The sequence below is a fragment of the Taudactylus pleione genome, unplaced genomic scaffold (genome assembly GCF_031769625.1).
Source record: "Taudactylus pleione unplaced genomic scaffold, aTauple2 ptg000479l, whole genome shotgun sequence".
NCBI lineage: Eukaryota > Metazoa > Chordata > Amphibia > Anura > Myobatrachidae > Taudactylus > Taudactylus pleione.
In genome coordinates this window covers 1659552-1681475 of record NW_028284881.1, presented here as the reverse complement: position 1 = coordinate 1681475, position 21924 = coordinate 1659552, and the positions used below count along the sequence as shown (strand labels likewise).

The 21924-nt window shown below is 41.4% G+C and overlaps 2 protein-coding genes across 2 annotated transcripts in view; one reads left to right on the top strand and one right to left on the bottom strand.

Moving 5' to 3' along the window:
• GTF2H3 (general transcription factor IIH subunit 3) overlaps positions 1-7757 on the bottom strand; it is a 25173-nt gene extending 17416 nt beyond the window's left edge. Inside the window, exons 1-5 of the mRNA XM_088449153.1 lie at positions 7652-7757; positions 4332-4411; positions 4122-4228; positions 2008-2168; positions 1733-1798 (exon numbers count right to left, since the gene is read on the bottom strand). Of these exons, the coding sequence (XP_088305279.1) occupies positions 1733-1798; positions 2008-2168; positions 4122-4228; positions 4332-4411; positions 7652-7661 (424 nt within the window). The 5' untranslated portion in view covers positions 7662-7757. The remainder of the gene's footprint in view (positions 1-1732; positions 1799-2007; positions 2169-4121; positions 4229-4331; positions 4412-7651) is intronic.
• On the top strand, positions 7699-21924 carry EIF2B1 (eukaryotic translation initiation factor 2B subunit alpha). The gene is made up of 9 exons (XM_088449154.1): positions 7699-7912; positions 8498-8599; positions 10509-10648; positions 11288-11404; positions 12058-12170; positions 15423-15491; positions 15569-15644; positions 17722-17847; positions 21626-21924. The coding sequence occupies exons 1-9, from the start codon at positions 7900-7902 to the stop codon at positions 21779-21781; spliced, it is 912 nt and encodes a 303-aa protein (XP_088305280.1). The 5' UTR covers positions 7699-7899; the 3' UTR covers positions 21782-21924.

The window sequence follows — 21924 nt, the reverse complement described above, 5'->3', positions numbered from 1 at the left end:
AGGCAGGTGGCAGGACAAGGTACAGGTTGAGTCTCCCATATCAAAATATTCTGAAATACGGAATATTCCGAAATACAGATTTTTTTTAGCATGACTGAGATAGTCATGGTTCAAAGTACACAAAAAATTTTGTTTAAGGCACAAAATTATTGAAAATATTGTATCAAATTACCTTCAGACTGTGTGTATAAGGTGTATATCAAACATAAATGAATTTTATGTATGTACACAAATTTTGTTTGAGCCACAAAATTATTGAAAATATTGTATAAAATTACCTGCAGGCTGTGTGTATAAGGTGTATATAACACATAAATGCTTTCTGTGTTTGGATTTGGGTCCCATTCCCAAGATATTTCATTATGCTATGCAAAAATTCCAAAATAAGGAATATTCCGATATCCAAAATACCCCTGGTCCCAAGCATTTTGGATATGGGAGACTCAACCTGCACTGACTGCTGTACCATCTCCTGCTGGAGGCATCCGTTATGCTGGGCATACACAGCCAGATAAAATGTCTGTCAGACCGACAGACATTTTATCTGGCCGGCTGCCAGCCGCAGATGTCGCCGGCATACACTGTGAGAGAAATCTCACAGTGTATAGCCCGACATCTGCGCTCCGCCCCCGGGGGAGGAGACATTTCCCTGTTCCTTCTGTAGGAAGGAACACAGGAAATGTCTGTCTGTCGGCTGCGCTGGGCATACACTGCCCGATGCGGCCAACAGTTACCGGGTAAATATCGCATCGGACGGGCATGCTGGACAATCCAGCATGCCCGACCGAGCAATATTTAACCCTCGGTCGCCCGCACACACGCTACAATTATCGGGGCGATCCGCCGATATCAGGCGGATCGCCCCGATAATTGTAGTGTGTATAGCCAGCATTAGTAATAGTGTTATTGACATATTATGGAAGATTAAAGTAAACTAAAAACAATAAATAAAAAAGTGTCTGCCACATAAGAGCCATTAAAACCAGTGCTCAACTTTGATGGACACGCTAAAAAAAAAGTGAAGGATCAGCGGGTTATAGTGGTACAGAAAAGAGGAGCGGAGCTTGAACTTTTGGAGGAGGATTTAGGGGGGAATTCAATCAGCTACAGAAATTCACCTGGGCTATTCAATTAGCCCCGAAGGCAGATGACAGGCTGCACTTACCAGAATTTTTTTCGGGTCTGCTCAGACCCGAGAAGAAATCCGCGATAACGAGCCAGTTAACGGGTGAAAACACCCAGGTCCATGAATTTATCACGGATTCTATGTAAACATGTGTTAATGCCCGTTAAAACGTTCATTTAACGGGCATTAACAACGGGCTCAGGTGAAAAAGGGGATGCAATTTAATAGCCTCAGACATTAAAGCCCGAAGCTATCACCCTTTTTTACCCCTGATAAATAATCGAGGCTAATTGAATTCCCCCCTTAAAGTGCCCAAGCGCCTGTATGGAACCTCTACCAGCATTAAAAATACGTACTCTTGTTAGATACCGGTAATTAGATCCAGGCAGTTGTATTCAGCAACACTGTATAAACAGATTTATGAAACAACAAGACGTCTGACGTGCATGAAAAATAAACTTCCTCTATCGGCCAAAAGCAGTTTAATAAAACTTAAGTTTTTGGTTCTGCTTTATATAGTTTACACAAATGAAAAATGAAGAGTCTGTGCCTGACCATAATACTACAAGTCTGTTATTACCATTCAATGACTGCTGAAAAGGATACAGCACAGAGCTTTTGCTAGAGATCCTGCCAGGACAGTGTCTGTCCGCTGTCCTTTCATCTCCCCAGCTGTAAAGAAAAGTGAAAAGTCGGATTCCTCAACATATATTTCAAAATAAAAATGGAAGCTGGAAAGTTTATCCATCTTTCTACTAAATTCGTGAGATTCAAATTATTTTTTAAACCAATTTTCTAAAATGTGCCAAGAAATATGTTTTTGTAAAACTCACACATGAATTGTTTTAATATTAGATTAGCACCATTTCCACCATCCTTACTTCTACTCATGAGGTCTCTGATGTCATCAGCGATCAGGTCATTGGCCGCTGTCAGTAATTCATATTTGCCATCCTTGCTGCCCGATGCATTGGATTCCAGAACAGAGGATTCTCCAGACAAGTCCCCACACGTCCACTGCTTGCCTGGGAAAAGGAGGCGGCTGTAAAGCAAATAGCAATCAATGCAATCTCCATACTGAAACCTACAGTATACGGAGCCTGTATAACATCATGAATTTGCATCACGAGACAAAAACAAATGAACTGAATCAATGAACAGCGCTGGAGTGATAAATAATATAATGCAAAAATGTGTGTTCTAGAAAAATGCCCAAAAGCAATACAATGAATCACATTTAATAATCAAAACAATGTAAAGACATTAATCAAATGAAACCAAAAACAACTCTAAAAATAAAAAGCATATAGTGGAGTATTATAAAAACACATATATAAACAACACAATTGCGGTGTCCACTGTGGTTAAATGTGGACAAATAGAGGACTGCAATCTGCAATATTAATCTCCTGATATCCCAATATTGAAAGCGAACATAGATGAATAGTCAAAGTGTCACTGGCAGCACAGAAATGATGTGGTTATGAAGATGTGGTCCACTTAAGAGTGGATATAATGATTGATTGTTCCGTATGTGAAAAAATGCAGTCAGCCTGCAAGAATGTATTAAAAATTTGCATCACGAGACAAACATACTTGTCGAGTTTCAGCTCCCTCCTTCCGGGAGGGAGCTGTCAGGTTTCCACAGCGGGGGGGTGTGTCACGCCAGAAAGAGGTGATGCAGCATTGGGAGCGGAGCATGGGGCGTGACCACGCAATCGAGTCAACGTGGCCCCACTCCCTCTTCACAATGCCGAGATTAACAGCATTATGTAGCAGGAGGCGGGGACATGATGACGCGATTCAGCGCGAATCGTGTCACCAGCCCCGCCACTGCAGGGGTTTCTGTTGTAACCGCGGAGGCAGACGATTTGGCGGCCACCAGAAGGCTTGCCTGCCTTTCCAGGGGCCAGGGAGCGGCATCCGATTTTCGGGAGACTCCCGGCCGAATCGAGAGGGTAGGCAAGTAAGAGTAGGCAAGCTCTGTCCCGGCAATGTGTCGTGTCCGCACCAGGCTTTTTCAAAAGTGTTGGTTTTATAATTTAAATATAAAATAGCTTACCACCACCTAGGGATCTGTGAGCTCCTTCTGTGATTCAGTCAGCTGATTTGTGCGATCACCTAAGGTGCCGGCCGGGACTTTCACTGCACCTCAGCTGACTGCACAGATCAGCTGATTGGGTCACAGAAGGAACTCCCCAATCACGATCCCTGGGTGCAGGTAAGCTATTTTCTATTACAAACATCTAGTTTCTTTATTCATACAGTCTTCTTTCTACATGCAGCTGGGTGTCCCGTTCTGTTGTGTGAGGGATGGGTGAGTTACTGGCCCGATCTCTGTGCAGCTCACTCATAACTCATTGTCAGCCTGCTGTGCACAACAGAGCAGGAGACAATGGGGAAGGGATCTCCCTTTCTGCCCTGCTGAACATAGGGAAGCTTCTATATCGCCATCTGAAGATGGCGTTAATTTTGTGAGGCTCCCTCCGGTATTTTTCCCAATGAACTTTTAGTAAATCTTAGCAGATCACATTTACCATTACTAAATATATGCAAATTTTAGGGCAAAAACCCTTCCATACATTTAAGTGATACTAAAATAATGTGAAAAGGAGTGAAAACACCCATTTTCACATTCATTTAGTAAACAAATTATTGATAAATACCTTAGAAGACAAGGTACAATACCTGATACTCAGTTTTAAGAGCTCATTTGTAACTTGAATATAACCTCCTATATTATTACCACAAGGTATTAGTTATGTCTAGAGCAAAACAAAAACAACTACAATTTCTTATATTAAAAACTGATTCAGGCTTCCATTTGCTAGTAAGGTCCATAAAATAATATTATTTTGCTGTAAAATCTGCAGCCATATAAAGCTAAACACTAAGCTCTATTACTATTTTCCTTAATCATATATCTTTTCTGAGTAAATTAGAATGCACAATAATCAATATTTCCAGTTTAACAAATGTAGTGAGCGCACTGTACCTTTCATGTAAATGGCTGGCAATTACAGCAAGTTTGTTACTACGGCCCATAAATAAGTGTGAATTCCCCAGCACCATAACGGCATCAATGCATTTTGGAAGTGTCACCTTTTAGATAGAGAGAGAAAATTAGATCAAAGGCACAAAATGTGAAAACTGGAGAATCCTTTTAAATCAGAGGTGTGTAATGGATTAGTGAGTAAACACTTACCACTGACTGATTGAGTGCCTGCTGTCCCCACCATATAGGATTCACATCAACCACAATGACTAAAAGATTAACATCATCTTCTACAATAAAACAGAAAAACAAAAGTGAAACAATGTCAGTGACTGTGGAAAATATGCACCTGCGCTATTTCTCAATGTTACGGATGTCATTTTGTGACAATGCGCCAGTTTTCCCATAAGGTATATGAGTCTGCAGGTCAGGACTGGAAGTAAAATGTTGAAAGAACATTTATGTGCATACAAATAATTCTTATGTAGTAAAGACATGCACACACAAACTGACATATAATGAAGTAAATCCCAATGTTATGACTTAATGAAAATGTAAATGATGCTGAAACAAGCAACATTACAGAACAGTTTTCCCATATGCATATTCTTGTGAATGACCAAAGTAGGCCTATCCTTTTTTTACGGATGCAGAAGAGGAATGTGTGTGCATCTGTGTATGTCCTTGACAAATAGGCACATTTGCAGATAACATAGCATTATACATACACAGTTGTGAACCTTCATAAATTAGTATATCAGTACTGCTGAAGAACAGTGTTCTATTTCTATATAATTAGCAATAACAGCATGGATTGTGAAGTCAGGCGCTGCATACACACAGTGGATGTGCTCTAATTCAGGGATTGTCAAATCCCATATCCTCTTTTCAACCAAAGCATGTCCTCCTGTATATGCTCTAACCAGGTGGGAATATGATTCCATGCACAGCTTATTGAACATATACTTGTAGTAATAATGGGATGTAGTTTAAATACTGGCTGTCGGAATGCTGGCGCTAACAATGCCGGCGCCGGAATCCCGACACCAGTCAGAATCCCGGTGCCAGGATCCCGACCACCGGCATCCTGACGGTAAGTAGTGGAGTTAAGGAGAAGGTTATGGGTAGGCACTAGGGGGTGGGTTAGGGTTAGGCACTAGGGGGGGGGTTAGGTTTAGGCTGCGGGGGGAGGAGGGTTACGATACTTACCGACAGGTATCCTAACCCTCACGGGATAGAGGCATGGGGATTCTGACCGCTGGCATCCCGTACCCAACCCGTAATAACGTAGCATTACAGAGTGCTGTGCATAGAAAGGCTACATGCCAGGAACCAGTGCTAATAGTTTCCAGCTGATACAAGAAAGAGTCGGAGCAGTAGAGTGGTACAGTGTATTTGTGGTGGGTTCATGCTAATAAAATACGTGGAGCTAAGATCATTTGTAGGGAGGTTCTCAAGACAGACAGAGCTATATGTGAGGGCACAGACAAGTGCCAAGTGATTAGGCACACAGACTGGCAGGACAGTATGGGTATGATTATGAGTTGGATGGTATTGCTTCTGCGACTGCATGCAAATACCGCTACAAGTCCTCCCCTTGGTGTACAGCCATGTGCGTCTGCATGTGCAAGGACTTTAGATGAATAAATGCAGCTTGGTGAGTCTTTATATGCAACCATCGGCCGCACATGAAGACTTGCACATGCTAGGTGCATATTCTCTGTCAGAGTATGGTCTCCAATGTGAACGATTATGCATCTGAGTTCACAACCACTCCCACTAGAAGCCCATGAGACACAGCATTTTCATGCACCTGAATAGCCACCTCCCAGCACATTCCTGATACCATGCGACTCAATCGCAATTGCGCCTCAGTGCATACAACCGGGGGAGGCATGTACTGAGCAATTTCTTAGCTAGTTAGACGCATGCACAGAGGCAGAAAAAAAATCGCTCAGTGCTGTGACCTGTATGTATTTAGCACGGTCACACTTGCATATGTACATAGTCACAGCCCTTCAGGTTTAGGGACCCCCGGGGGGACTTAGGGTTAGACACCCGCCGGGAAGGTTAGGGCAGGGAAATACATCAAGTATCTATCAAGCATCCGCATGTGTTATTAATATGTTATTTTAGTATAGGCACAGCGCAGTACATTCATTATAAATATATTTTTCCTCAGGTTTTAGGTTTATTAACCAGGCAGAACAGGTTTACAGGGTGACAAATGGTTAAATCAGCAAGTATATAAAAGGTATACAATGCAGTATATGATGTATGCACCAGATCCAGTCTGGAACGTATAGGGGAGTGTAGGTGATGTGGGAGCACACAGCTGTGTCTGTACATATAGTGGTAGCAGTGTGGTATGCATGCTGATTCTTAGTGGTGGTGCTGGAGTCTGTAGCCTGTGTAACGCCATCTCTATACTAGTCAGGAGACTCTCAGGGGCACGTGCTTCCAGCATGGTCGATGGAACTGAAGATGTGTGGCCACACATGTGCAGTAGTGTACAAGGGTCGGAGGTCATGCCTCTGGCAGTCCGGGGGTCCTAGTGTCCGGACAGAGAGACGGCGCAGGGCGCTCTCTCCCAACAAATATATGTATAAACTCAGATAAATAATCTCTCTATAAACAGTGCATTTTCGCTGTCATCACTTCAGTGTTCATTAGCAAACTTGCATTATATAAGGAGTAATGCAAACTCTTCTGTAAGTACTTATGGCATTGGATTTCTGAGACCTCTGAAAGTGATTTATCTATATAACTTACAGTAGGAAGCACATTATCACATCTATAAATCACATTCTACATGAATAGACCCCATAGGTTTTTCTAATTGTTTTACTTTTTTAGAGGTACACAGTGCTTTAGTTGTTAAATAATGCATCTAGTATATGTTTGTAAACAAGCGGTCCAAATGTAATATTCCTGAACACAGCTACACTTGTTTCTGTTATGGCTATTTAAACTCCTCCAAGTGCATTATTATTCATTGGGAGGAGTAAACCAGGGGTTTTACAATGTGTCCCAACATTTTTACCGTAAAATAAAGATTCTCCCTACCTTTTCCCCTGCTTAGACTGACTATATATATTACATATACAAATGTAATAACTGAAACCATTGTATGTTTTAGAGGCGCTTGATTGCACGTAGTGAAGGGCACTAAACGTTTACAGTGATATTCAATATTGTCATCTTAGACATTCACATTTAAATCACTTTTTATTAATAATTTGACCTTCTCGTCCATTTAAGAAAGACTGTGCTTGGAAATTTAGCATGTAGTATAGTTGTCTGCAAGACCTGTGTGCTATTGTATTCTACAGTCTCCCTGGGGGTTGTTGCTAGATCCAAGTCCTCTCTGTATATTATGGTCGCTATCATCATGATATATCATGCTTCTCTGTCTGTGTAAGGCTCAGAGCATGGCCGGTGGCTGCTGTATAACACCACAGGCAGTGACAGCTCAGAAAAGTACATACAGCAGCTATGAAACAACGTTACTGTACACTGGACACACTCACCTGAAGCCATAATAAGCCATTAATCACATTCCGTCCCGTTCTGATGACGTCACATGGAGGAGGTGGCAGGACAACGTGCAGGCCGCCATGCTGCCAGTAACCCTGTCACTGCTGTTTACTTTGTTGACATAAAGATAATTATTTTCCTGCCCCAGTGACACATCTGTCTCCCCTAGTTACCCCGCATCTTCTCCCCAGTCTAGCGTTGGCTCTGGGGGAACGGGACACCCCGAGACCAGACCCCAGCCATGAACGAGACCGGTAATTATTACAGTGTCATAGTATATAACATGTGGAGTCATATATTCAGTGAGCTTTAGGGTTGCTTGATTCAAATACTTATTATCATTACGTTTTGAAAGCTTATATTGTATTATTTTATGTTTTTGTTTGCATAAGTATATTACATGTCTGAAATGCTAAATATACAACTGATCCAGTGCTGTGATCACATGTAAAAATACTGTACATTCATTTTGCAGCCTGTATTTGTTTCTGAAAAATACAACACAGTCAAAGTAACTGCTAAATGAACTATCAAATAATTAGATTACTACAGCCTACATAGAGAACTTACATTTGTCCTCATGATATATAAAACCTATATGTATTTACTTTGTAATTGGACATAACACCATAATAAACTGAGAATATTGCCAAAGTCACTAGCAGTACATAAATATGCCATCCGTTCCCATTCTCACTTTAGAAAGAAGCAGAACTAGGAATTTGTATTGGTTAACCAATTATTTCAATATATATATTTATTAGTGTCATTGTGTACACATTCTGCCTTGTAGTCTTGAAAGAAATCCGCAAATAATGATGTATCTTTCATCCATGTAGAAGTGATTGAGTATTTTAAGTGTCAGCTGAAGGAGGACCCCAACGTTGCTACTGCTGTTGCAGCAATCAGAACCTTGCTGGAGTTTTTGAAAAAGGATAAAGGTACAGCATTAGGCAGTCTCTAAATATTGTTGTCTGTACAAGATGTGCATTTAAGGCTTTTCATGCCAGTTCTTTTTTGCAGCTTTTAAGCAAGTGTTTAAAAAAAAACAATACTGCCAAAGGATTGACAGCATTAATAATGATAATATTTGTCAGAATTTGTCTGTACAACATGACCACAGAACGGCTGGATCTGTTTTCAGCATGGCCACACGTCAGTGTGGTAGAATTGTACAGATTGATGGATTGTGGCAGACCTAACAAACATTGCAAGAGCACAGTGCTCCTTGTCGCATGATGGGCACAACAAGATGTTACTGTCATCGGGTGACCCGTGTTATTGCCCAGCCTGATCATAATCATTGGATTGTATTTGCTATTTCAGTTCCCATTTTCTAAGTATGCATCAAGTATGACTTGCTATAACAGCTCCACTGACTGTGTCAATAAATCTATTTAGTATAGCTGTCTACAGTTGATTGGAGAATATTCTTAATTCACATTTTAACAGCACTGCTGTGGCATGTCAGACTGAATACTGTAGTTTCCTTTATGCTTCTTATTTGAAAGCTTTTATTTGATTTTTTTTTTAGTAGTTCTTTTAGTTTATTTTTCAGTATGCAAAACACAAATTTATATATATTAAAAAAAAAACTTGTAAACTGATGTAAAAGCTGTTTCTACCACCTACGTGTACACTGGAGCTGTCAAGTGACATGACATGCCTATAGTAGTCTGGGCTCTCACATCTCTACTGCATGCTTAGAGGTAACTGACAGCACCTTGTGTAGTAATCCTGAGACTATGGGGTATATTTACTAAAGTGAGAGTTTTTAGAAATGGAGATGTTGCCCATAGCAACCAATCAGATTCTATTTAACATGTAACTAGCACCTTCTAGAAGATAATAGCTAGAATCTGATTGGTTGCTATGGGCAACATCTCCACTTCTAAAAACTCTCACTTCAGTAAATATACCCCTACAAGTCTACCAAACAAGCTCTAGATTTCTACTGTCCCCAGACGAAAGGAAAGGTAGAGACATACCACCATATGTATCTCATTGGCCAAAGGGCCTAAACCAGGCACGGCCAACCTGTGGCTCTCCAGCTTGTCAAACTACAAATCCCAACGTACCCTCCCACTGATCAGCTGGTAAAACATGCTGGGACTTGTAGTTTTACAACTGCTGGAGAGCCAAAGGTTGTCCAGGCCTGGCCTAAACCTTCCTTCAAAATAAACAAAATATTGTCTGAACATGTGCAGCCACCTTGGCCTCATGCACCTATGTATCTCTTGGGATGTAGTTATGAGACCGAAGGCCGCGATGCCACCGGTCTCAATCCCGACGCTGAAAGTCTGACACGGGACTTTAGATAGGTGTCGAAATACAGACTCCTAGCTTAATCCCGGCGCCGGAATCCAGAAGGACGCCAGCCCGAACGAGGTAAGTCCAGTGTGCCCTTACTGTTAGCTTTAGCCGTGGGGGGGGGGGGGGGGGGGGGTTTAGGTAGCATAGCAGGGGTAGAGTTAGGTTTTGGGGGGGAGGTTAGGTTTAGGAACCCCTAGAGGTGAGGGTTAGGCACTACTGGGGGGGGGAGAGGGGTTTGGGTTAGGCACTAAGGGGGGAGACTTCGGTTTAGGCACTAACTAGGATGGTTAGGGTTAGGGCGCGGTGTGGGGAGGGTTATAAGCTACTAGATGGGAGGTTTAGGTGGAGAAGGGGTGAGGGTAAGTATACTTACCCGACTCCTGTCGGGATACCAACCATCAGGATTCCGCTGTCTGTATTTTGACAGGAGGCATCCCGACAGCCGGCTTTACATACTGATTCCATATCTCTTCTTTCTGTATTTAGTACTGTCTAATAAGGTCTATAACTGTATTTGTTTTTTTATTCACATTTCAGGTGAAACTATACAAGGTCTGATTGGGAGCCTAAAAAATTCAATTGAAACACTCTCTAAAGTAGATTCATCTGTGGCAGTCTCCTCTGGAGGGGAACTCTTTCTAAGGTTCATCACACTCACTTCAGAGCTGGAGCATTCTGTAAGTCATCACAATACATTTCTAAACATTAGGAAAGTTGTAGAAATAATGGATAACTAGTTACTAGTCATTATCAGGAAGTTATCAGAAATAAAACCTTAAATCAAGTATTGCTAAGACTTTACATTTTTGTAAACTGTGAGAAAAATGCATATGACTGATGCGCTTTATGCTTTGTATAAAACCTGGGCTGTAGCATTAATATGGTAACTGATCAATCCTACCAATACTCTACAGAAGGGAGTATATTATCTTATATACATCGGTGTCATCACTTTTGTCGACGCTACATGGTTTATAAAGAATCACAGAAAAGTGTAATTCCAGGTTTCACTCTCTAACTGGCCATTTTGAATACATGAAGAGCATTTAAAGTATACTAGTCTCCAAAATGTGTATAGTGTAGCTGTATATATGTCTATATCTAGCGTTATTATCAATATAAAAATGTAACAGCTCCAGGGGTAAATAAATAACATACTATCTGTCGTACATTATAAGGATATCATGTCAGTCACTTGTAATATACTTATAGGTTGCTGTTATTATGATTCAAATAGATTCCTCCTAGGTAAACATTTAGTGCACAAGGGCGAATACTGTGTGCCTGGTTCAACACAATGTGTGTTCTTTCCCCAGAATTATGCTCTGTGTAAAGAAAGGATGAGTGAAAGAGGGGAGGTTTTCCTAAAAAGGATCTCTCTGTCAAGGGACAAGATCACCAAGCTATGCTGCCCATTTATAAAAGATGGTGCTGTAAGTATGAGGAGACAGCATATGGACATAGAAATGAGTAGTGCTAGCTTGTCCTTATGGAGATCGGCCAGCTCGATGCAGCACTGTAGGTATATGGACAGTTGATTCGATATAAGATGTTGTACAATGTATCACTCCTGAATTAAGCTGCTGCTTTACATGTGTTTATACAGTTGTTTATCATGTCACATCTCAGTTACTTTGTTATATGGCATGCGCATCTGCAGATTTTCCCTGTGGTAAATTGGGAAATACAATGGGGTCTTGGGATTTTTTTCCAGGTATTTACTTTACAGAGTATTTCTTAGGGTATTTACTAATGTCTGCTGCAGGCTAGCATGCTGATCCCTGTTTAGACTTATGTAGACTAGTCTTTGATGTACCATTGAATGGCCGATCATCTCTATTTGAGTTGAAATTGATGCTATCATAAAAAAAGTTGGATGTATGAGCTTCATTTTACATTAAGGTGCTCTTGACACCACAGTGTTCCCCACCAATTGTGGCAGGAGACTTGCAGCCCTACTGTGTGCTGCTTTTAAAATGTAGACACTGTGATTGGGTATGTGTTAGTTTAACCCCTCCCACTTCGGACTTAGGATGACTGCTATATGACTATGTACAACTCTATGTTCATTTCTGTTCTTTTGTAGAAAATTTTAACTCATGGTTACTCCAGGGTGGTCCTAAAGGTATTGGAAGAAGCAGCAGCTGCAAACAAGCGTTTTAGTGTATACGTCACAGAATCGCAGCCAGATCTTGCAGGGTAAGAATATGGGGAGTGGCTCTAGACTGCACACCCTAATAGTAATGAAAGGTGCTATCAAGCTGAGATTATGAAATACTATGCACAGAAAAAGAAATTGCTGATGCACTATGCCATCGTTACTGTTCAAGCCATTACTTTTATTCTAATGCGCCACCCCCATACTGCTCACCTTGTTACATTCCATAGCAGAACGTGAATAGTTTGTTACATTGGGATAATGTAACATAGGAATGAAAACAGGGAAAGGGGAAAAAGGGGAATATCGTCGCACAGACTATTGAGAGAAATACTATCTTAGGATAATAGAACCACTATACTGATAATAAATTAGAACACATCTAAAATGAATATATTAGGGCAGTGGTGGTGCTCACTAGAGTCATAGTCATAAGGAGAACAAACAGAAAAGGAAAAACTCTGTGTTGTGAGTACTCATGGGTATTATACAAACAAAGATTAATACGTAACTTTTAATCAATAACAAAAAAACATAAAATGCAAGCCCTACATAAGCTACTTAAGAAAGTAGTGGGGACAGGTATAAATAGAAAAAATGCTTATGATATACCATTAAATATAACTAGACATACACATATATTGGGTACATACATTAAGACAAGATGAACAACTCCTTATGGATATATAATCAATTACCAATAAAGAGCAAATAGCTGCGTGAGCAGAGCAATAAGCTCTAGTTTTTAACAATTCAAAGTTGATAGAGTATATAGATTTGTTAAATCAGCACCTGGCGAAATATCAAGTGGAATAATATTCATACCATATCCAAACCAATCATAATGTCATAATGGTATATACAGTCAGTATTCAATATATAAAAGCATCACATAGCATTCCTTGATAACCTCAAGATGAAATAACAAAATAGTCAGGAGACAACAAGATTGCTGCCAATAACTCAAATAGCTCCCACCTGGCCTAGGTCATCTGTGAGAACATAAGAGCTAATGACATGCGTTGACCCTTGGAATATAAAGAGTGAATGGTACGTTTCTCAGAATGAGTCTCAAATCCCTGGACGTCTTACTTGCGCATAGAACGTGCAGTGAAAGGACTGGTTATCTGAGCTAGTCACCACTCAATAAGAAAAATACAATAGTGTGAGAATATTTATTGACCATCCGAAGATATCAATATATTACATTATGTGCAAAATCGTAATAACAAATTTGTGTCAACCAAATAAAGAAGAAATATCAGAAAAGCGAGGGAAAAGAACCGATACTCCCACCCTTCCTGTCTGCCGATGCGCGTTTCGCCAACGGCTTGTTCACGGAGAGGACAGCTGTGAACAAGCTGTTGGCGAAACGCGCGTCGGCAGACAGAAGGGTGCCCGTGGCTGCGCAGCACGGGACCCGACTACTATCAGTCGGTATTTAGTTATGTGTCTTTCCTTTATATCTAATTGTGTGACCTTTATTCGATATATCACCATGTCTTTTATTCTGTAAACTGGTATGGATAATCTTTCCATACTTTTAACACTTATCGGGGGATGTATTTTATTTTAATACCACATGCACTTTAAACGAAATGGAGTTTTTGTTGTACTGCTGCTCCGAGTACATACCTATAAAGAAATCCTCAATTCTGTATTCTCTTGGGAAGTTATATCAATGTCTTGATATGTGGACATACCTCTATATATGATTTCTATAGAGGATCGCGATTTTGCTAAATGTTTGCAACTTATAGCATTTATTAAATTTACACCAATGTATGCATGGCTTAGCAATTTGTTATATATATAAAAGTGCTTATAAGACCAGTGATCTGATATTTGGATATACCTCTATATATGATTTCCATAGAGGATCATGATTTTGTTGATGTCTGCAACTTATGGCGTTTTCCAAGTTCACACCAATGTTTGCAATGGTTAGTATCTCCCTTTTATATAAAAGTTCTTACAAGACAGCATTAGGGAATTTACATTAGGATACTTTTCCCTGTGAGAACACATGAGGATTGAGATTTTGTTTCATTACAAGTTGTTACACTATCCAGCAGACACACGAGATTTGCCTGCTACAGTGTTTCCCTCACTAATATGTGATCTATTGATGTGAATACCTTGTGGAAGCGCTTAATGTCACCAGACAAAGAGTGTCTTATGGATATTAGTACTATACCCATATTATTAGCACACGCAATATTCAAACTTTGGATGTGCTTTTTACTTTAATGGGTAGTTGTTGATCTATTGATTGTGTTAACAAAATTGACTATATATATACACTCTATTTAATATTTACTCAATAGCAGCTATAATTATTTAGTCTAATACTTTGTATCACTCTGACTGATTAGATACAATCTCAGACCAATACTTCTCTCATCAGTTGTCCGATGCCGAGAGCATGACATCAGAAAGCAGAAAGGAACATCTGAGTAACGTATCACTCACTCTTTATTTTCAGAGGGTATAACTGTCCCCCCATGTCACACTTCTCATCAATGGCCTTGGACTAAATGAGTAGTGGTAGAACTGGGAGTATCAGTTCTTTTCCCTCGCTTTTCTGATATTTCTTCTTTATTTGGTTGACACAAATTTGTTATTACGATTTTGCACATAATGTAATATATTGACATCTTCGGATGGTCAATAAATATGGAGTGACCTTCATTCTGTGAGGCACTCATGCTCAATGTGTGATGCATAGTGAGGTCTTATGTGTAAGAGGGAATTTACGGGAGTACTCGGCACACAGCATGGGTATCAGTCATCAAAGGTCTAGGAACTGAAATGATCAATTGAGGTCCATTCTCCATACTGTATCCTTGGGCTGCTCAATCTATGCTACATAGATAGGTCAGAGTTATAAGTCCACTAGTCCGCCAAATCTATATTGCAGCTGGCTGTTAAATGGTTGAACACATAGGAATATTTTTTTAAAACATATTTTTTTCTTGACTTCAGTTCAAACATCAAAGGGCAGCTGAATATTTCACTGGCATCTACCACTAATTTTACTTTGTAGATTGGGAAACTTGACACGTTCAAATGAACTGATATGAATGTTCTGCCAAAGTATATGGCAATAATTTGTAGTATTGGCTTGTATACTGCTCATTGTTTATAGAGAGAGGCCATAACCGTACAGTGATTATTTGCGCTGTTAGAGTATTTGTGTGCACAGATGCTTACTGAGGGAGCAGTATGAAGACTGAGTTCTGTGCAACATGATAGTTCTCTGATCACATTCGATGTCCATTTCTGTCTGACAGGAGAAATATGGCAAACGCTCTGCAGAATATAAATGTTCCAGTAACCGTGATTCTGGATGCTGCAGTTGGGTGAGTTGGTGACCGCTGCGAGGTTTAGTAACTGAACACTTTTGAGCTTGATAACTTACATGGTTACTCTTTGTCAGGTATATCATGGAGAAAGTAGACCTAGTGATTGTAGGAGCTGAAGGCGTAGTGGAGAGTGGAGGAATCATTAACAAGGTAAATTAGATCTCATTTAATGTTACAGGGCTTATGTAATAGGGTGCAATCTGGTGTTGCTGCGGGAACTCCTGCTAGTCTTCCCGTATTTTTTAAGCGACAAAAACCAACTTGGTTTTGCCTTTAAAATGATTGCCACTTTAAATCTATGGGAAGACTCGCAGGTGTTCCCGCAGCAACACCAGATCGCTCCTATTACATTAGCCCCTATATCTGTACTGAGTTTTGTTACAACTTCCAGAAATACTAAATGTGACCTAAGGCTTATTTTTTATTTTATTTACCCTTTAGCCCAACAAACCATTCTTACTGGTTGTCCTGTAATGAGTCACTTACAGCCCTGCACAGTAGAAGTCAGAGTTCCATAGTGCACATTAATAAGATCCCAGCAAAGTGTGTGCACATTGGGTGTATATGTCTTTATGTATGATATTAAATCAGTGGTTCTAAGAGCAATTTTGGCCAAAGGAACATAAGCAATCTGCATAATTCATTAGCCAGTTATTAAATACCTTATTTTTTTGTTAGACAAAGCTATTTTCATAGGAGAGGTTTGTGAAAACTTAACCTTACCAAAGTTTGGACTGTAAATTCAGTAAGCAGCAATGTATTTTATTAGTGAGAAGCGGACAAAGTTACAGCAACAACTTTATACTTGGCTGGTGTGATCTCACCTTGGAAGAGACATTAATCAATTTAAAACAGAAAACACAACTAAGACTTCATGCACCAAGAAGCATGTTCACACCTTACACCTTTTATGGTTTATGGAAGGCAGCATGTTTCAATAGAACATCTCTTATATAAGAAGAATGTGCGCTGTCAGCGAGGAGACCTGAGATAGCAGTAAATGGATGCATGAAATAACTTCTCAGTGGATGTAGTGCACATTAATATATAGGAAACACAGTATAAAACATGTAAGCCAGTGGTTCTCAAACTCGGTCCTCATGACCCCAAACAGGTCACAGTTTCCAGGTCACCCAGCAGGTGTACAGGTTTGTTCATTACTCACTGACACATTTTAAAAGATCCACAGGTCGAGCTAATTATTTCACTTGTAATCCTGTGAGGAGACCTAGAAAACATGCTCTGTGGTGTAAACCATATTTAAACGGACTCGGTATGACATACCGCCTGACCTAAGCCCGGCGGATGAAATGCCGATGCCTTAAATCCAGCAGATGAAGATCCCGATGGCGCCTGATAAGTACCCTAACCCGGCCCCGCTCCCCACGGCCTAACCCTAACCTCCCCCCAGGGGTGCCTAAACCTAAACTCCCTCCCCGCCCATCCCCCCAACCCTAACCCTCCCTTAGGGGTGCCTAACCCTAACGTCCCCCCCCTCCCCCTAGTGCCTAACCCTATCCTCCCCCCAGGAGTGCCTAAACCTAACCCTCCCGGGGGGGTGCCTAACCCTAACCTCCCCCCCGGGGGTGCCTGACCCTAACCCCCCTTTCCCCATGTCTAATCTTAACCCTTCTGGGGGGGTGCCTGACCCCAAGTCCCCCCGGGAGACCCTAAACCTAAAGCCTCCCCCCCTCTCCCAACGCCCGGGTTACTGGTATGCCGGGCGTCGGGATTTCGGCGTGGGGTTGATGATAGGCGTCGGGATTTAGACACCTATCATTAGTCCCATGGCGGAATTTCACAGTCGGGAAACCGGCGGTCGACATTTCGACTGCCAGCTTCCTGACTACATACCATTTAAACATTGCTGCCAATTCCTTGCCTGAATGATCCTCTTTGTAATGTGAAGATTACCTTTCTATAAACATTACATGTTTTCAACACAACTCTGTTGCTTCTAAGGATAACCAGCAAATTCGTAGTGACATGTAATAACCTGCCAGGTGCAGCCACAGGCGCCATTCCAGCGAGTTAACCCATATTTTAAAGTGGCAATACTTTAAAAGGCAAAACCAACCTTAAATTATTGCCGCTTTAAAAATATGGGCCAGAATCTCGCCAATGCCTATGTCATGCATTATTAAAACTATTTACTGGTACATATTCTGACCAGATATTCTCTGCTTAGAAATGAGACGCTAACAACATGTTATCGACTTCACTGCAGATTGGCACTAATCAAATGGCGGTATGTGCAAAAGCTCAGAACAAACCATTTTATGTGGTGGCAGAAAGCTTCAAGTTTGTACGGCTTTTCCCACTCAATCAAAGAGATGTACCAGACAAATTTAAGGTGAGAAATTCCATTTGATATTTATGTTCTGCCTGTGGACGGCCAGCTCTTAAAGAAGCTGAAATCTTGCTTGCATGACGGAAGTGATTCTGTCGCAGAGGACAGGTACGGATGATGATACATGACGGAGGTGATTCTGTAGAAGAGGATGGGTACGTGTGATGATACATGACGGAGGTGATTCTGTAGATGAGGACTGGTACGGGTGATGTTACATGACGAAGGTGATTCTGTAGATGGGGACGGGTGATATTACATGACGGAGGTGATTCTGTAGATGGGTACGGGTGATGTTACATGACGGAGGTGATTCTGTAGATGAGGACAGGTATGGGTGATGTTACATGACGGAGGTGATTCTGTAGATGAGGGCAGGTATGGGTGATGTTACATGATGGAGGTGATTCTGTAGATGAGGACAGGTATGGGTGATGTTACATGACAGAGGTGATTCTGTCGCAGAGGACAGGTACGGGTGATGTTACATGACGAAGGTGATTCTGTAGATGGGGACGGGTGATATTACATGACGGAGGTGATTCTGTAGATGGGTACGGGTGATGTTACATGATGGAGATGATTCTGTAGATGGGGACGGGTACGGGTGATGATACATGACGGAGGTGATTCTGTAGATGAGGACAGGTATGGGTGATGTTGCATGATGGAGATGATTCTGTAGAAGAGGACAGGTATGGATGATGTTAAAGGATGGAGGGTATTCTGTAGAAGAGGACGGGTACGTGTGATGTTACATGATGGAGATGATTCTGTCGCAGAGGACAGGTACGGATGATGATACATGACGGAGGTGATTCTGTAGAAGAGGACGGGTACGGATGATGATACATGACGGAGGTGATTCTGTAGAAGAGGACTGGTATGGGTGATGTTACATGACGAAGGTGATTCTGTAGATGGGGACGGGTGATATTACATGATGGAGATGATTATGTAGATGGGTACGGATGATGTTACATGATGGAGATTATTCTGTAGAAGAGGACAGGTATGGATGATGTTACATGATGGAGATGATTCTGTAGATGAGGACGGGTACGGGTGATGATACATGACGGAGGTGATTCTGTAGATGAGGACAGGTATGGGTGATGTTGCATGATGGAGATGATTCTGTAGAAGAGGACAGGTATGGATGATGTTAGAGGATGGAGGGTATTCTGTAGAAGAGGACGGGTACGTGTGATGATACATGACGGAGGTGATTCTGTAGATGAGGACTGGTACGGGTGATGTTACATGACGAAGGTGATTCTGTAGATGGGGACGGGTGATATTACATGATGGAGATGATTCTGTAGATGAGGACGGGTATGGGTGATGTTACATGATGGAGATGATTCTGTAGATGGGTACGGATGATGTTACATGATGGAGATGATTCTGTAGAAGAGGACAGGTATGGATGATGTTACATGACGGAGGTGATTCTGTAGATGAGGACAGGTATGGGTGATGTTACATGATGGAGGTGATTCTGTAGAAGAGGACAGGTACGGATGATGATACATGATGGAGGTGATTCTGTAGAAGAGGACAGGTATGGGTGATGTTACATGATGGAGGTGATTCTGTAGAAGAGGACAGGTACGGATGATGATACATGATGGAGGTGATTCTGTAGATGAGGACGGGTACGGGTGATGTTACATGATGGAGATGATTATGTAGATGGGTACGGGTGATGTTACATGATGGAGATGATTCTGTAGAAGAGGACAGGTATGGATGATGTTAAAGGATGGAGGGTATTCTGTAGAAGAGGACGGGTACGTGTGATGATACATGACGGAGGTGATTCTGTAGATGAGGACAGGTATGGGTGATGTTACATGATGGAGGTGATTCTGTAGAAGAGGACAGGTATGGATGATGATACATGACGGAGGTTATTCTGTAGATGGGTACGGGTGATTACATGATGGAGATGATTCTGTAGAAGAGGACAGGTATGGATGATGTTACATGATGGAGGTGATTCTGTAGATGAGGACAGGTATGGATGATGTTACATGATGGAGGTGATTCTGTAGAAGAGGACAGGTACGGATGATGATACATGACGGAGGTGATTCTGTAGATGGGGACGGGTGATGTTACATGATGGAGATGATTCTGTAGATGAGGACGGGTATGGGTGATGTTACATGATGGAGATGATTATGTAGATGGGTACGGGTGATGTTACATGATGTAGATGATTCTGTAGAAGAGGACAGGTATGGGTGATGTTACATGACGGAGGTGATTCTGTAGATGAGGACAGGTATGGGTGATGTTACATGATGGAGGTGATTCTGTAGAAGAGGACAGGTACGGATGATGATACATGATGGAGGTGATTCTGTAGAAGAGGACAGGTATGGATAATGATACATGACGGAGGTGATTCTGTAGATGGGTACAGGTGATGTTACATGATGGAGATGATTCTGTAGATGAGGACGGGTATGGGTGATGTTACATGATGGAGATGATTCTGTAGAAGAGGACGGGTACGTGTGATGATACATGACGGAGGTGATTCTGTAGATGAGGACTGGTACGGGTGATGTTACATGACGAAGGTGATTCTGTAGATGGGGACGGGTGATATTACATGACAGAGGTGATTCTGTAGATGGGTACGGGTGATGTTACATGATGGGGATGATTCTGTAGATGAGGACGGGTACGGGTGATGTTACATGATGGAGATGATTATGTAGATGGGTACGGGTGATGTTACATGATGGAGATGATTCTGTAGAAGAGGACAGGTATGGATGATGTTAAAGGATGGAGGGTATTCTGTAGAAGAGGACGGGTACGTGTGATGATACATGACGGAGGTGATTCTGTAGATGAGGACAGGTATGGGTGATGTTACATGATGGAGGTGATTCTGTAGAAGAGGACAGGTACGGATGATGATATATGATGGAGGTGATTCTGTAGAAGAGGACAGGTATGGATGATGATACATGACGGAGGTGATTCTGTAGATGAGGACTGGTACGGGTGATGTGACATGACGAAGGTGATTCTGTAGATGGGTACGGGTGATGTTACATGACGGAGATGATTCTGTAGATGAGGACGGGTATGGGTGATGTTACATGATGGAGATGATTCTGTAGATGGGTACGGATGATGTTACATGATGGAGATGATTCTGTAGAAGAGGACAGGTATGGATGATGTTACATGACGGAGGTGATTCTGTAGATGAGGACAGGTACGGATGATGATACATGATGGAGGTGATTCTGTAGAAGAGGACAGGTATGGATGATGATACATGACGGAGGTTATTCTGTAGATGGGTACGGGTGATGTTACATGATGGAGATGATTCTGTAGAAGAGGACAGGTATGGATGATGTTACATGATGGAGGTGATTCTGTAGATGGGGACAGGTATGGGTGATGTTACATGATGGAGGTGATTCTGTAGAAGAGGACAGGTATGGATGATGTTACATGACGGAGGTGATTCTGTAGATGAGGACAGGTATGGATGATGTTACATGATGGAGGTGATTCTGTAGAAGATGACAGGTATGGATGATGTTACATGACGCAGGTGATTTTGTAGATTAGGACAAGTATGGGTAATGTTACATGACGGAGATGATTCTGTAGATGGGTACGGGTGATGTTACATGATGGAGGTGATTCTGTAGATGAGGACAGGTATGGATGATGTTACATGACCGAAGCACTTCTATTATACGTCATATACTATGTTACTTTACACCTTTTTGGTTTTTTTTAGTACAAAGCAGACACACAGCAGCAGAAGAAGGACCTCACGAAAGAGCACCCCTGGATTGACTACACTTCGCCCTCTCTAATTACACTGCTATTTACAGACCTGGGGGTCCTAACTCCCTCTGCTATAAGTGATGAACTCATCAAACTGTATTTATAATATTGTATTAAAAAGTGACACAGGAGTTTGTGTTATAAATATGAGGTTATTGTTACATTAATATTTCCTTAGTGCTCTCTTTATCGTTGCTGTATAAAATATTCCCTGTAAGCGAATATTAAATTGCTTATTTTATTAGTTGA